Source organism: Microtus ochrogaster, linkage group LG1, assembly GCF_000317375.1.
Source record: "Microtus ochrogaster isolate Prairie Vole_2 linkage group LG1, MicOch1.0, whole genome shotgun sequence".
NCBI classification, from domain to species: Eukaryota; Metazoa; Chordata; class Mammalia; order Rodentia; family Cricetidae; genus Microtus; species Microtus ochrogaster.
In genome coordinates, this window is record NC_022027.1 from 54,910,790 (window position 1) to 54,927,777 (window position 16,988).

A 16,988-nucleotide genomic window follows, 5' to 3' on the forward strand; every position below is an offset into this window, starting at 1 on the left:
GCCTTAGGTGGGAGTGAACTGGTATGAAAGTGGGCCTCTGTGTGATGTCTGGTGGAGCCGGTCTCTGAAAAAAAAATATCTCTAAGCTAATGTTTTGCTTCTTCATAGAATGAAGACAAACTCAGAGATGGTGTGTCTAAGAAACTTCAAAAGGTGTAGACCTCCTGACTGAAGCGCGCTGGATTTGAATCACCTCTTCATAACAGTGAGTACGAACACAGTGTGATTTAGGTCCGTACTGGCTTGTAGTCTGTGAGCAGTCTCTACTCCATGTCAGATACTTTCCGTCACGGCTTGAGTTGTTGCTTCTCCCCAGTATCAGTTTGAGATATTAAATGACTCTCAAGAACTGTAGGGGATGAAATAAGTCCATAAACTTAGGTTAGGAAAATCTTCAGAGTGGTACGGTTCACTCTTATTTTCTATTACAAAAAAAAAAAAATATTTCCCATTACAAGAAATTTGTAGTGTTCCTGCTGGGCAGCCGCTCTATCCATGTCAACCCAGCTAAAACAGAGAGCTGAACCGTCTAGACCATCCACTTCTCAGATGGCCGGTCTCACATGGTAGGTAGCACATGCCTATAATGTACCAGGAATCCAAGGCCAGCCTTGGCTACATACCAAATTTAAGCCAACTTGGGCTACATGAAACCCTTCTCTCCCTTCTGCTCATCTAGTTCCGCCTCTGAAACAAATCCACACATTCTTTCATCTATGAGATACATTTTTCCACTTTTGAAAGGAGACAGAACATATCTGTTTACCACAGATGAGGTACCAACAGGGCAAAGAAACTAATTCCATTTAGTCCTACTTTATGAACCAGTGAGTTCATTGGTGTTACTGCCAGGGTGTGGTGATATTTTGTTTGTGATCTAACAAATAAAGCTTGCCTGAGGATCAGAGGGTGGAGCTAGCCAGATCTCGTTAGCCTTAGAGACCAGGCCGCCTTACCACACACCTTTAATCTCAGCACTCAAAAGGCAGACAGATCTCTGTGAGTTGCAGGTCACCCTGGGCTACACTAGATTGATCCAGTCTCAAAGAGGAACAGAGCCCAGCAGTAGTGGCTCACACCTTCAATCCTAGTACTTGGGAGTCTCAGGCCTTTAATCCCAGCACTTAGGGAAGTGGAGGCAGGAGGGATATGTCTGGGTGGAGAGGAATATAAAATGGGAGAGACAGGAGCTCATAGCATTCAGTCTGAGGATTCAGCAGAGGTAAGAACTAGTGGCTGGCTGCTCTGCTTCTCTGATCTTTTAGCATTAACCCCTATGTCTAACTCCAGGTTTTTATTATTAAGAACAGTTGGAATTCATCTATACTGTGTCATGCTCACAGGATAGCATTTCTGCCGTTCTTCTCATCTTCTGGCTCCTGAATTCTTTTCACCCCTCTTCCATGCTGTCTAAGAGTTAGAGGGCTGGTATGGGCATCCTTTTTAGGGTTAGCACTCAAGTGTCACATTTGTGAAGCAGAGCTTGCTCAGAAAGGCTCTTTGTGGTGGTTGAAATAATTCTTAGGTGGTAAACAACACTCCAGACATGGGTTCTGTCTGGAGAGGGGTTTATATGGGGGTCTTAGGGGTTAGGACATGTAAGAACAGCTAACCCAGACTTGGAGTTAAGATCCAGGAGGTAACTAAAGAGCTACCTTGAAGCTGCCCCCAACACCCTTTATAGATGTGTCACCAAATGGTCCCTAAACTTAATGGTTGAGTGTGATTTAGGTTGGGGATGTAACCAGAAACCTTACACACCCATTAATTCGTCCTTCCTCCTGAGTTTTACCTCGGCTAAAATCCTGCCAGGTATAGAGTGTACAAGATTAGGATTAAATGCACGCACTGTGGCCCCATGTGGTGGTGCATACATGTAAGCCTCGCCTAGGAAGGTAGAAACAGGAAGACTGGGAGCTTAAGGAGAAAGCCTCAGCTACATAGTCAGTTTGAAGCCAGCCTGGGCTACATGAGACCCTGTCTGAAAATACAAACAAAAAAGGTATGCCAGCACGGCTTCAGCAGAGTTTCTTTCCTTCCTCCTCCAGTTCCTGTTCTCTACAAGGGAGTCATGATCACACTAACGGAGCTAAAGTACTTAGCAGATGCCCAGTCAACCTATCACATCCTGAAGCCATGGTGGGACGTCTTCTGGTATTACCTCACCCTCATCATGCTGCTGGTGGCCGTTCTGGCTGGCGCGCTGCAGCTAACCCAGAGCAGGGTCCTGTGTTGTCTTCCCTGCAAGGTGGAGTTTGACAACCACTGTGCCGTGCCTTGGGACCTGCTGAAAGCCAGCGAGAACGCGTCCTCTAACTCGGGCGCGCCGCTGGCACTGCCGCTACGCATCCAGAATGACCTCCACCGGCAGCAGTACTCCTACATTGACGCCGTCTGCTACGAGAAGCAGCTCCACTGGTTCGCCAAGTTCTTCCCCTACCTGGTGCTTCTGCACACGCTCATCTTCGCAGCCTGCAGCAACTTCTGGCTCCACTACCCCAGCACCAGCTCCAGGTTGGAGCACTTTGTGGCCATCCTTCACAAGTGCTTCGATTCCCCGTGGACCACACGTGCCCTGTCGGAAACCGTGGCCGAACAATCAGTGAGGCCCCTGAAACACTCCAAGTCCAAAACCTTGCTCTCAACCTCAGGGGGTTCTGCCGACGTTGATGCCAGCAAGCAGTCATCGCCCCACCCACAGCCAGGCTTGGAGTCACCAGGCATAGAAAGTCCGACTTCCAGCGTCCTGGACAAGAAGGAGGGTGAACAGGCCAAAGCCATCTTTGAGAAAGTGAAGAGGTTCCGTCTGCACGTGGAACAGAGGGACATCATTTATCGGGTGTACCTGAAGCAGATAATCGTCAAAGTCATCTTGTTTGTCCTCATTATAAGTTACGTTCCATACTTTTTAAGCTGTATAACTCTTGAAATCGACTGCTTGATCGATGTGCAGGCGTTCACAGGCTATAAGCGCTACCAGTGTGTCTATTCCTTAGCGGAAATCTTTAAAGTCCTGGCTTCGTTTTACGTCGTTTTGGTGATCCTTTATGGCCTGACCTCCTCCTATAGCTTGTGGTGGATGCTGAGGAGCTCTTTGAAGCAGTATTCCTTTGAGGCACTCAGAGAGAAAAGCAACTACAGTGACATCCCCGACGTCAAGAATGACTTTGCCTTCATCCTGCATCTGGCCGACCAGTATGACCCTCTGTACTCGAAACGCTTCTCCATCTTCCTGTCAGAGGTCAGCGAGAACAAGCTGAAGCAGATCAACCTCAACAACGAGTGGACCGTCGAGAAACTGAAAAGCAAGCTCGTGAAAAACTCCCAGGACAAGGTGGAGCTGCATCTCTTCATGCTCAGCGGCCTTCCCGATAACGTCTTTGAGTTAACAGAGATGGAGGTGCTGAGCCTGGAACTCATCCCTGAGGTCAAGCTGCCGGCCACCGTCTCTCAGCTTGTCAATCTCAGGGAACTTCACATATACCATTCATCCCTGGTCGTCGACCATCCTGCCCTGACCTTCCTCGAGGAGAACTTGAAAATTCTCCGCCTGAAATTTACCGAAATGGGCAAGATCCCCCGCTGGGTGTTTCACCTGAAGAACCTTAAGGAGCTGTACCTGTCAGGCTGCGTTCTCCCGGAGCATGTGAGCACCACACAGCTGGAGGGCTTTCAGGACTTGAAGAACCTGAGGACCCTCTACCTGAAGAGCAGCCTGTCCCGCATCCCCCACGTGGTGACGGACCTGCTGCCCTCCTTGCAGAAGCTGTCCCTCGATAACGACGGAAGCAAACTGGTTGTTCTGAACAACTTGAAGAAGATGGTCCACCTAAAAAGCCTGGAGCTCCTCAGCTGCGATCTTGAACGCATTCCACACTCCATTTTCAGCCTGAACAACCTGCATGAGCTGGACCTGAAGGAAAACAACCTGAAGACGGTGGAGGAGATCATCAGCTTCCAGCACCTTCCCAGCCTTTCCTGCTTGAAGCTCTGGCACAACAACATCGCTTACATCCCTGCCCAGATTGGGGCGCTGTCCAACCTCGAGCAGCTCTTCCTGGGTCACAATAACATCGAGAGCCTGCCCTTGCAGCTCTTCCTATGCACCAAACTGCACTACTTGGATCTAAGCTATAACCATCTGACCTTCATTCCAGAGGAGATCCAGTACCTGACCAACCTGCAGTACTTCGCCGTGACCAACAACAACGTGAGTAAATTTATCCTTGCTTATGCCGAGCTTGCCGTCATGGGGAAAATCAATGGACTGGGCCTGTACTAAGCATGCTCCCGGCACAGCCTCATTGCCTGTGGTCTTGATAAATTACCAAAGCCCTGGGTATTAGATTCTCACCTCACAAATTAGCGTGGAGATTCTGTGAACACGTAGGCATTGGCACAGTTCCTAACCCATAATAGTTGCTCAACAAATGTTCTCTGTATTCTCTGTACAGACATCACAGTTAAAGCACTTAAACTCACTGATTAGTGATGGTAGAGCTGACTTGTGTTTGCTGAGGTCTTGAGTACTTAGAAAGCTTGGTAAATTTTTCATTTTACCAAGAATAGCCTTTTTAAACGGATGGAATTATGAATTATTCATAAATTCTTTTCGTTATGTTGTAAGAAAAAAAATAATTGCAATCTGCACGTACATCTAAAAAGACAATTTGAAATGAAAGGCCTGGCTCCATAATGCGACACTAGGGTCTCCTGGAGTCTTTCTAGCTTCCATGCTTTACAATGCACCATTATTTGCAACACTTAAGGAAAATGGAACTTCACAGAAACAAGAAAAAAGCAAGTAGCTTCCTGGGCTAAAATATGAAGTAGGACAAAGGGGAGAAACTCTGGCTAGTCTGATAGGACAAAGGATGAAGGTAATGTATACGTGAGAGAGGAGAGCCAAAGCGCAGTTCTCCAGAGAGCGGCCTGGCCTCTCCATGCTGCTCTCTCCCAACGCGTCCCAAAATATGTTTCTCCTACACTTATATTTGGACAGCATGAATATTAAAAAGATGCCAGAAAACGGAGATGAGAAGGAAGCTCATCTTACTGTTTTTAGAATGCTGAGACTCATACATAAAAGAAGTATGCCCTGCCCATGGCAAATGAGAAATCCCTCAACCTGAGGGTTTAAAATCAAAATAGGACCAATTTGGACCAGTGATATATATGAGAATTACCTGAAGAGCCTGTTAAAATACACATTCCAGGACAGCTCTCTTCCAGTAAGTACACACAGACATAAACGCGTACACACACAGACACACACACATGCACACAGGCACACAGACACACACAGGCACATAAAGTTTCAGACTGAGTAGGTCCAGTGGAAGACACCCTAGTTGGTATATCTGAAGTTTCTGGATCCTGATGCTGACCTGGTGCCCAAATAGAAAATCACAAATCTAAAGGTTTATCTTCAGTGTCATCTTACTATGATGTTGAGTGATAAGCTAGTTTGGGTTTCATTTTTCCATTGTTACAACTAGAGTAAGACGTGTGAACAATTGTTTGGGAAAGCACTGATTCTATTTGTGATATGGTGATGTCACCATACAAGTGTTGGGACTGTTTAGCTGGCCATGCCTTACTTAGATGAACAAGTGAGACTTTTTGGCACGTAAACCTAAAGAAACCTTAAGACCACTGGTGCTTCTTTTGAAGGTAGGATTGTAGCAGGCTTTCTTGGACCACCAGCCCCCATCATGACACAGAGTCTTACTATTAGTTACAAAAGCTAGGCCTTAGTTTGGGCTTGTCCCAGCAGCTCTTACAACTCATTTTAACCTGTTTCCCTTCATCTACATTGTCTCGGGGCTTTCCACCTTTCTTCCTTCTTTACTGGCATCTCCCTCTCTTTCTCCTTTCTTCTCTCTCTGCCCACCAGCCTCATATATCCCTCTACTGCCTTGCTATTGGTTGTTCAGCTTTTTATTAGACCAATCAGGTACCTTAGAAAGGCAAGGTAAAACAAATGCAACACATCTTCACATAGTTTAAAACAGATACAGCGTAAACAAATGTGATACATCTTTATATACTTAGACAAATGCAGCATAAACAAATATAACACACCTTTGCCTAATTAAACATTTATAATCAGATGGCAGTTGGGTAGAAAAAAGCCACACATGTTTTTTTTTTTTAAATTAAAAAAGTTGCAGCTTTTAAACAGCTGATTTATGCTTTTCAAGACATGATTAGGCAAATTAAGACCCTTAGTCCCTTTGATGCCAAGTTTGACTTGATGGCTGTATCTGAAAGAGAACTCAGACTTTTGCTGTGAGACAAGTGCGACCATGAGTCCGGGAAGATAGGGTATAGCATCAGGAAGTCTTAGGCCAAACACATGTCGTGGCCAAGTGGAATCGTATGTCCTTGTGCGCCTTGTCTCGGACACCTGAGCATCTCAGAGTGAACCGGACACCTAGAAATAAGTGGGAGCACTCTCCCTGCAGTGCGGTCAAAGAAAAGAGCCTGAGGTAGCCAGAGAGAAGGAAAGTTCCAGGAAAGTGGGTCCCCTTTGGTCCCCCCGCCACACTGCCATGTCATGGATGTGCATGCAGGAACCCGAGTTAAAGGCAGTAGGTCACAACAGAGAGGTAGTACGAGGGCCCAGCAGGTACAGGCTCTTGCCACCAAGCCTGAAAACCTGAGTTTGAGCCCCAGAGCCCTCGCAGTGGAAGGAAAGATGCAGACTTCCTGCAAGTTGTTGTCTGATCACCACACTGTGACTTCCATGCACCCACTCGCATAAATACACACAATCAATCAATGGTACCCACTCGCATAAATACACACAATCAATCAATGGTACCCACTAAGCGGGGACTTAGAAAAGGTGGTTCAGTGGGAAAGTGAAGAGGTGAAAGAGGATAATGGGTGGGACTTTCATCAGAGAAGAGTGTGTGTTTGAAATCAGGAAAGGATAAATACTTTAAAAAAAATATTGTTTTAAAAAAGAAATTACCCACCAATGGAGCAGTGTGACCTGGCAGTGGACAGTCGTCGGGAGGCAGAGAGAATATTCTTCAGTATTAGTGTTCAAGATTTTGAACAGCCGGGTGATGGTGGCGCACGCCTTTAATCCCAGCACTCGGGAGGCAGAGGCAGGCGGATCTCTGTGAGTTCGAGACCAGCCTGGTCTACAAGATCTAGTTCCAGAATAAGCCTCCAAAGCCACAGAGAAACCCTGTCTCAAAAAAAAAAAAAGATTTTGAACAAATCTTGCTGTCAACAGCCACAAGTGTGAGAACAGAACATCCAAGATAAGATTTCTCATCTGGTCACACAGTCCCAAGAGACTGGATGTACATTTGGCATGAAAAAGGAGCTGACATATACCGAATCTGTCCAGGCTTCGTATCAGCCAGTCACTGCGGTCGTTGTTAAAGAAACTTGGGGATTCATGTTTCATGTGGAGATGCAGGTATCTAGGTACCATCTAATCTTGGAGTTCTCGTGGTTCTGCAAGTGAAGCTAAAATATTTATGAAAACAATAAGTATTCATAAATAAGATACCAGTTAGAATAACAAGTATCTCATAGTATCACTGGAAAATTAAGTCTGCAAAACGAAACCTGGCGGACAGTCAAGAATAAAAGTAAGGCAGACTTCAGGGAGGACACCAGAGCCGAGATGAAGCTCAGAGAAACACTGCTGACAGCACTCTCGCGTCCATGCTGGGCCTGGACACTACTGCATCTGGACACTCCTACACAGAGGTCCCCTGTCATTGTCCTTTCCCTGTGACAGCCTTGGTTCCAAGCCCAAATGTGAACATCTAATTCTCTCTTCCGGGATGTTCCAGTCTCAAGATGCAGGAGACCTAGGGACACGAGAATCTGGTAGTGGTTTGTTGACCGAGATTTCTGTCCTTCCCGGTCCCACAGTCAGTCAGTCCCGAAGAAATACACAGAGGTCTACATTAATTGTAAACTGACTGGCCTATTAGCTCAGGCTTCTTATTAACTCTTATAACTTATATTAACCCATAATTCTTGTCTGTGTTAGCCACGTGGCTTGGTACCTTTTTTGGCAAGGCAATCACATCTTGCCTTGCTCTGTGTCTGGCTTCCGACAACTACTGACTGAATCTTTCCTTTGCCCCACCTCTACTTCCTGCCTGGCTACTGGCCAATCAGCGTTTATTTAAAATACAAGTGACAGGGTAGGGACCATGGTCCCACAGCGATTTTGCTTCCCCCAAAGCCATGAATAGAGTCCTCCAATCAGGGCAAAGCCCTCAGCACAAAAGGCAGTAGGGTTCTCAGAGAAAACATCCATGGTTTCTCTTTGAATCCTGTTTTCACCTGCAGATTGCTCCATGCCTTTAATGTGTGAATACACACTTGCTTCTCCAAGAGGAGACTGGATTTGACATGTGTTTGAGCAAGATATTTTTCTCTTAGGAACTTGTGGGAAGATGAAACTCACCTTAATAACTAATATAAAAAATATAGAAGTCATGTATAGTTCAGCCTAAAGGGGTGTCTTCAAAGAATTGTGTATAGTTTTAGGAACTGCTTTTGAAAATAGGATATCATGTGCTCTAGATTTACACCATGAAGTGACCATGAGCCCTCCCTGCCTCTGTGTCATGCTGGGGTTACAGACACACACTACCACACCCCGTTTATGCCCAGCTAGAGGGCTTCATACACACTAGACAAGCACCCCAACACCCAAATCACATCCCCAGCCCCAGAATCATCCATAACGTGTACTGTTCCAAATGTGTTTGGTGTTATGAACTGAAAGGTAAATATTTTTTTAAATGTAAATAGTTTAGTTCGGGATAGAATTAGTAGATTAAGTAGGTTAAGTTAGGATGCTGCACCTCAGCTAGGCCCTGGTCTGGACAGAGAGAGCCCTTCAGATAACCACCAGCTCTAACCACAGTGGCTCAGAATCAGAGGGCCTGGTAACCCCTGGCGTGGGCCTAGCCCCAGAGACTCTGTCCACCTCTCTGGCAGTCCATCCCCTACCGAGGACACAAATCCAGAACTGTGGAAGAAGAGTGGTGATCCAGCGGCACAGACAGGAGCGTGGTAAGGGCAGTTGCTTCCAGAGAGCACCTAGGGGAAAAGTGGTCTAGCTGCATAGTTGGTGGCCATGTGGAGTTGGAGGCAGAAGTGGACTCTGGGGTTCCCGGATGTGGTGGGGCCTGGACTGCAGTCTTTACTACTCGGGATACATGTATTCTTGGTTTAGTAATCATACCAGACAATATGATTCTCCGGACAGTATTACCCCACTGGAGGTGATTTTGTCCCCTCGAGAAACATTGGCTGAAGATAGTTCGGGGTTGTCAAAACCAGGAATGAGAGTGTTACTGACAGCTAGGGGTGGAGGCGAAGAAGGCCTCTAAACATTACAAGGTACAGCACAGCCCCACAGCCAGAATCGTCCCACCCAAAATCTCTACAGCTTGGAGGCTGTTTTCATGCAGCCTGCCTCTGACAGAAAGCTTAAGGCTTTGTGTGATGCTCAGCACTTCATGCCCAGTGCCTGGAAGCCATTCAGAACAGTCTCGTGAATGCCAGGGAGATGTGCCATGCCTTCCCTCTCTTCGGATGTCCAGGCTGAGCATGCCTATGTAAGACCCGACGTCTGAGCGACGAGGAGTGGCTTCCAAAGCAGCTCCCTGTGTGCCTTTCTATTCCGCCTGCCTTTTTCAATATTGAATCCACATAGGTAAGGATTTACATCTGTGCTTGAGAAAAAAAATGCAATAAGCGTGCATATTTTCCTTTGCTTATTAGTTTTAGTGTGGGAGTGATCAATACTGAGCTTTGGTCATAGAAATGGTGAACTTTAGATCTGTTTTCAAGGGTAAACAGGGCTGAAAGGGGAGGGGACTTGTGGAAGGGGGAAGTTACAATTGAGCATTTTTAATGCATCTTTGCAATTGTGGATTTCTATGGAAAGAATCCTTTGGAGGAGAGCTGGTTCAGTGGGTTTGCATTAGGCCATCAGAGAACGCTCTAAAGGCCCCTTAGTGCCCTGCATCCAGACCCAACACAGGTGAACTTTCTAGTCCATGGATGCCCCTCCCTCCCAAGGCCCCTGGGTGGAGCGATGGCTTGAGGGGGGATGGTACATGCTCAGCATCTTCCTTGGAGGTCTCATGCTGAATCCATTTCATTGCCCATGCAAAGACCCCGTTCATCATGCAGGGAGCTGAGCTCTCAGCTGGAGCTGCTCTCCAGTTGACCCCGTTGCGGGCTATTTACCATATTTAACCTCACCTGAGTGTTACGTGTGTCCTTTCCTGGATGTGGGGGCGTGGGAAGAAGGGTAGGAACCCAGGAGTGTGTGTCTGTGAAGGTGTGAAATGGATGTGCTTATATTACCCGTTTGTTTCCATCTCTGCCCTGTAGGCTAGGGTGTATAAAACGTGAAGGCTCGTTCTCTAAGCAAAGCAGTATAGGAAATAGCCGTGCCTGCCGCTCTCAGGAGGCCCTGGGTGTTGCTCACTGATTAGCATGGCATGATCTTTATGAGGGCTCTGGAGAGTAATTTATTTCTGATCCAGGACTGAGTAATTACCGTTCTCCTGGGGTTTACTGGCTTGTTTTCTTTAATCTGAGAAACGCTGAATGTGTAAGTACTTTCTCTTTAAGGATCACGTTGAGCGTTCAGAACCAGGTTGGTTGTCCACCCACACTCGAGAGTGTAGATGCTCAGGGGCCGTAGTTGCCTTGGCTACACATATCCACGCTGTCCTTTCTCTTTTGCCTGCCCCTCAGATTTACAGCCAATGTGATATCTTTCCCTGTGGGCCTGCAGGCATATTTTTGAAGAAAGGTAACTGTAATGGAAGTGCATGAATTACTATCAGAGCCAGTCAAAACCGGTTTCACCTGCTTCCCTTCTCCTTGTAGATCGAGATGCTACCAGACGGGCTGTTCCAGTGCAAGAAGCTCCAGTGTCTGCTTCTGGGGAGAAACAGCCTGACAGATCTGTCCCCTCTGGTGGGGGAGCTGTCCAACCTCACCCACCTAGAGCTCATCGGAAACTACCTGGAGACGCTGCCTCCGGAACTGGAAGGCTGCCAGTCCCTGAAGCGGAGCTGTCTGATTGTCGAGGACAGTTTGCTCAACACCCTCCCACTCCCTGTGACAGAACGTTTGCAGACGTGCTTAGATAAATGTTGACCTAGGGATCAGACCCACGGCGAAAGCGCTTTTCAAGTGAGGCCCCAGGGCTTAAAGGTAAATGATCTCTCCTGAGTTATGAAGATGAAATTGGCTGATGGTTATGACACACCATAACCAAAAATCTTACCAAAAATTACCCAGTGTCTAAAGCAAGTGGGGAAAAGATGCCGACACTGGAGTGTGGGGAATAACTGACCTCTAAATTATTTAAGATATTGTAAGAAAAAGTATACACTGAGGTGGACTGAGAGGCATGCAATTAGGGAAGCTTTACCTTTCCAGTCTGTCTTCAGGACTGTATCTCCTTTCTCTCCTTTCACACACTGTTTTCCTGGCTTTCTAGTTTTGATATTTATCTCCAAACCCATAAAGACTCATCAGCATCGACGTCCTTGCTGTATGCTCACCATTGGCTTTGATTTATAGTCTTCCATTTGTTAGCAGGGTGTGTGTGCTTGGCTTACTCCCCACTTCCTTTCTCGTTTGCTGGAATCTTCTGGTTTTCCCCGAACATCCCTGGGAGGATGCTCGCCTTGGCACTCGCCTACGACAGGAGCCAGGGTTCTGAGGACGTGTGACCCTCTGAGCAGCCTAGAAATTAACGGGTTCTCAAAATTGTCTTTTTGTCTGTCATCCAAGCCTTTTTAAAATATGTTAAGAATTTTTTATATGAAGTGTAACATTTTCTACTGTATGATCTCAGATCTCCATCTCTGAGGATACTTTATAAGGTACAGTGAGCATGTGCGTCTCTATAAGAATTTCCTGATTCTGGATTTGAGCCGATCATAATTCTCATGTTTGTATGCATTCTGCTCTCAAAAGGTTTTGTACCCTGCAACAAATTCCTTTTGGATGACAAAAGCCTTGTTTTTCCCTCCTAAAGTCTCTGAGGGGTTTCCCTGGGAGAGGACAGCTGCATCTTCTACCTCTCCTTGGTGTTGTGCAACCAACCATACGGGTAGGCGTCTCAGTTACTTACAAACTGCTGGAGGGGAGAGGGCAGGATCTGGACTAGAAAGTACTCTGTAGAATAAAGCTGCAGGGCGCCCCTGCATCTACACAGTCTCCCGGTGTGATCATGATGGAAGCTGTCTATTCTCCGCCTAACTGAGCTCATTGACCTGGCGTCCATGCCTCTTAACTCCTGAGATAAATCTTGCTCCTTTTGACTGAGAACTTTGGGTCTGGCCCTTTATTATCGTGCACATCACTGAATAAATAATGTGGACTGGCTCGCTTTGGAGAAATGAACACCGCAGTGTGTTTTTCTCTGTTGGGTCTAGGCATTATGAACCCACCTCTCTTTGGACACTCACTAAGTAGCCCATTAACTGCATCTACACAAAACTGGGAAACACTATGGGCCAGGAATCTTCTAAACACGGAACTGTGCCCTGTAGTTTTCCTCTTGATTTGTTCAAAATGCCTCTTCTCTTAGCTACCACATATGCCTGACATTCAGAGAAAAGAATTGCACAGAGGAAACTCAAGTAGGGTTAGATACAAAGAATAGATAGAAGGCCTAAAAGCTGCCTAACGCACTATGGTTGGCAAGGAACAGACTAAAAACAGACAAATAGACATTTTTAACAAAGCTTGCCTTCTTTAGAACGGCCAAGCTGAGAGTCTCAGGGAACCGGGCATGACAAGGGCAGCTCTCTCTAGGACCCCACAGACTGGTCCTGGTATAGCCAGGGTTTTCTTATTTTCACTTTTTGAAAAAATTAGTTGATGATAAATGTCCTGCTGTAGAATCATCACGTGGACCAATTCCAAAGTTAGCTGGAATTTTCTGAAGTTTTGAACATAAATGTTTTGTGTGAGGGAGGTTTCAATATTGTCAACCATACTTCATATGAAAAAGAAATCCTACCCTCTTTGTAGAAAAGAAATTCAAAACACAGTTCAGATTTTCTAACCTTTACCTGACAAGAGAGAACATCCCCATGCCTTGCTTACCAGTGCAAGCATCGCCTACCTCCTCAGAGAAATTCCCTGGGAGAATCAGACATGAGGTACAGGTCCTTTTCCCACACTGTACTGCTGGCTGGAAACCATATAGCTCTTGATACCACCGTTCTGAGGTGTCTTTTGTATTTGATGCTTAGGCAACAACGTTGAAGTAGCTTTTCAAGCTAACGCACACTAAGGCAATGAACAACCCCCCTCCCCCATCCGACTGATGGAGATCTGTGTTAGCTCTGGCTTCGCTGCCCTTTGTTGAGAGTCACCTCATACCTAAGAGAATTGTAAATGAAGAAAATGAAATCTCCACATTATCGCAAGACTTTCCAAAACCCAAACATCAAGGATCGACAGCAAAATTTTGGCTTATAGTATGATGGTATGGGCTCATGTCACTTGCATCCACACACCAGTACAGACAGACACACGTCTCATGTTTGTAAATTTCACTTAGGTTAGTCTAAGAATAGTAACTTTTTAAAAATTCATTACTTTAATCATGAGGTATTCACTTTCCTTCATTATGGTATTTAAAACCAAACACTACCTTGGTTTGCAAAGGCGTGTGTGTTCCCCCAAGTTGGAGCTTTTCCGTCACCTAGGTCAGGGTGGGTCTCTGTGGCATATTGATGCTGCATTTTCATTTAATCTCCTGTGTGCCACCATATTTCTCTGTTACTGAAAAACAGGTTGAATCAGGGTACATGAAAACCTTGGGTTCTCAGTGATGTGGCAAGCTCTACTTGGTCTGCTTCAGTGTGCTAATGCGGCTTATGTATATAACGTTATTCCTGGATGGTGAAATGGTTCTGCTCATGTTTTATAATCCAGATGTCATGTTTAATTAAAATATTACATTAATATTGATGAGTTCATTAAAATTAGCAAAACCCTTTTTTCTGTAGACTTGACATGATTTCCCTGTATTTTCAGTAAAATGACCTTCCCGTCTTTATATTTGGTTCGTGCTGGTCCACCCACACACGGTGCGTTCATCTTCACCACCTCACTGTATAGAAGCCGTGTTTTGTGCGGTAGCAATTGCAGCAACATCAAGCATGCTCAGTCCTTCGTTCCTGCTGTAAGAATCCAGCTTCTGGTCCCTTTGGTTTCATTGATGACATACTGCATTGGAATCTGTATTAGTTTCTAGAGAGTGAAAGATCAATTATTGAGAGAAAGGAAGGCTTATTTTGCATCCTGGAGAGGGAAAATGCATAAATTTAGTGTAAACAAGCAACTCCTACAGAATGTTCTGGGTGTGGCTGTGGCTGTCTTTACCTGTGTGATGTGGGAAAGCTGCAGAAGGCCCCCTCCCTGTCTCTTACCCACAGCTTCGACGTCCAGGGACGTCTACTATGGACTTCATAACTATAATCTCTTCAGCTTTTTTTTTAAAAAAAAGTATGCACAATTTCATCAACATGGAAGTATTAACAGATTATATGAATCAAAGTACTGAGTTGAGATGGCTTCTCGTCGAACTTAATTTCATACAAGTTTTGAATCTAACACAAAATACACCATAGCTGAGAAAAACGATTTTGAATGCCTTCTGCATGTTCATCATTTCAACAGACCTGGTGCAGTTTTTAAAATACAAGAGGTATAGTGTTAGAATGGGCGTGGCCTGTGCTTGCATCTGGCATGTGTCAGTCTTTATTATAACACTGCACAGTAAGACCTACAGTTCTGTGCTCCGTTCTAATAAACAATGGGCTGATCTCGAGTGGAGACTCTTTTGTTGGCGTCCAGTGAAGGCTAGCATTTGTTACTTTATCTTTGCCATATATTCGGAAATGTATATCTGGGTTTTGTTTCTAGAATGAATTACTAGAAAATGTAAAATTGTGTTCAATGTTTTTGGCTCCATTCTGTAGATCTGGGTAAAATCTGCTGTTTTTAAAGTATCTTTTGTGTAAAAAGATTCAATTTTTATAATAAATGGTAAATAAATGATTCAGTGGAAACCAAGCGGCCTCCGTTTTGCCTGTTTTTCCGTTGGTGCTCAGCATCCAGCGGTCATCTCTCACTTCTCATGTGGTGTGCTGTCATGTACTGACAGTGGATTTCAGATTTACAGGCAAATTTCAGTGGCTGGGTTTTCTGAGTGTGCAGCAGTGGGCGCTGAATAGCCAGCCTTGGACTGGGGGTGAGCTAGCAGTGGTGTGTACAGAGATGGGAGTCAGTGCACTGTGCCCATCTGTGCTGACTGTACAAACCATGCCGCTCCCACCTCCCCCCAGAAGTTCCAGGGGCTCAGAAACCAGCCCTGCCTCCCGCCCTTCCTGCTGGCACCTGTTCCTTCATGCGCTGCTAACACCAGGGCTGAACAGTGTACCCGATAAATGAACTCTTAAGTAACTGTTAAACGGTTCTCAGCAGGCTTAGTGAAGGGAGAGAAAACTGAGTACAAGACAAAATAGGCGTGTGATAATTTGATGTTTGGAATCAAATACTGTCTTAACGGGGCTGGGAAAAGGCTGAGCAGGTAAAACACATCCTGCCATCCGAGCATGAGGATCTAGGTGCAGGTTCCCAGCATCCAAGTAAAGCCACGTCTGTAATCCCGTGCTCTTACAGCTAGATGGGAGGGGCAGTAGGAGAATGCCCAGAAGTTCACGGGACGTGGGAAACCTGAGGACCTCTGACCTTCACACTCTAGCCCGTGTGTGAGTGCCCCTACGCGCATGCGCACACAGACACTCGCTAAGGTCTTACTCTGTTACGTGAGTGCACTCACACCTCTTAGAAAGCTGGCAGAGGAACTCATCTTTGTCAGAAGTGAATCCTGAACCACAATACAAACTAAAGTATCCGGGGTCGTATACAGCCTCCAGCCTTGGGCTCCCCTAAGTGTGTAGGAATGGGAAACGCATCTTACCGCGGCAGTCATGGGTGCCACAGGCTTCCCTGGCTTTCTGGGAAGTGCTTGGGTGAGTCAGGGCGAGCAGCCCCAGGAGCCTGCGGTCCCTGGGGCTTCTTCGCTCCAGTGTCTGCTTCCCCCTTTCAAGAAGGCACCTCGAGAATGTGGTGAGCGTCCTGACCTGGGAAGGGAGGCTGTGTGGGTTACTCTGGGGCTGGATTTGTGTCTCTGGAGCTGCAACTTCTATGCTGTTTTTGCTTCCTTCCTTGGACTCCGTACCCGCTCGGTGGCTCCTGCTTCTACAAGTAGCCACAGCCCTGAAAAGAATCAGAAAAACAGCCATTTTGATGTGTGATCTTTTAAAGTTCAGTTCTTCCCATCTGCTCGGTGCTGCCTCGTCCTTGACCCTTAACGCATAGCTTTTCTGTCTTTGACACAGATTCTATAAAGCCTGCACTGAGATTTTCTAAGTAATTAATACTCAAGCAAGCTTGAGCCCCTTGTTGAAGGCTCAGCAGGCATTTTTTTTTACTCTCTACCTCCCCCTGCTGCTGAGAGGATGGTAACGCAGAAGCGCTCTGTAGTCGATGTGGCTCCAGGTTCTTCATTGGAGGAACAAGTTCATGCCGTCCTTACCTAACAGAGAAAACAGACTCCGTGCTTTCTGTGAACCCCAAACCTCCCGAGACAGCCCCATTTCCTCACTCTTCACTTCAAAGCCCTCTTCTCTCAAGCTTGTCCCACGCTCTAAACCCTCCTGGTAATTTCTAGAAGTTGCCAATTAAATGACATCTCGGACTTAGATTCCCTAAGCTTCCCTACAGTCTCTCAGTCTGTACAATTATCTCAGCCAGTCTTCTCACCTGTAGGGTAAGGGCCTCAACGCCACGTTCATAAAACGCCTATGAGGTTATGAAGCAGCCCGAGCTAGAAAGCAGCTGCTGGAGGCTAATTTCTTGCCTGGTGTGGCCTTTTAACCAAT

The 16,988-nt window shown here is 46.1% G+C and overlaps 1 protein-coding gene across 2 annotated transcripts in view; it reads left to right on the forward strand.

Annotated features, from left to right (window-relative positions):
- Positions 1 to 15,110, forward strand: part of Lrrc8b (leucine rich repeat containing 8 VRAC subunit B) — a 63,718-nt gene extending 48,608 nt beyond the window's left edge. For both annotated transcript variants that reach the window (XM_026785083.1, XM_013350927.2), the window contains 3 exons: positions 109 to 205; positions 2,049 to 4,210; positions 10,897 to 15,110. In XM_026785083.1, coding sequence (XP_026640884.1) covers positions 2,072 to 4,210; positions 10,897 to 11,169 — 2,412 coding nt within the window. In that variant the 5' untranslated portion in view covers positions 109 to 205; positions 2,049 to 2,071 and the 3' untranslated portion in view covers positions 11,170 to 15,110. The remainder of the gene's footprint in view (positions 1 to 108; positions 206 to 2,048; positions 4,211 to 10,896) is intronic.
- The last annotated feature ends 1,878 nt before the right edge of the window (positions 15,111 to 16,988 follow it).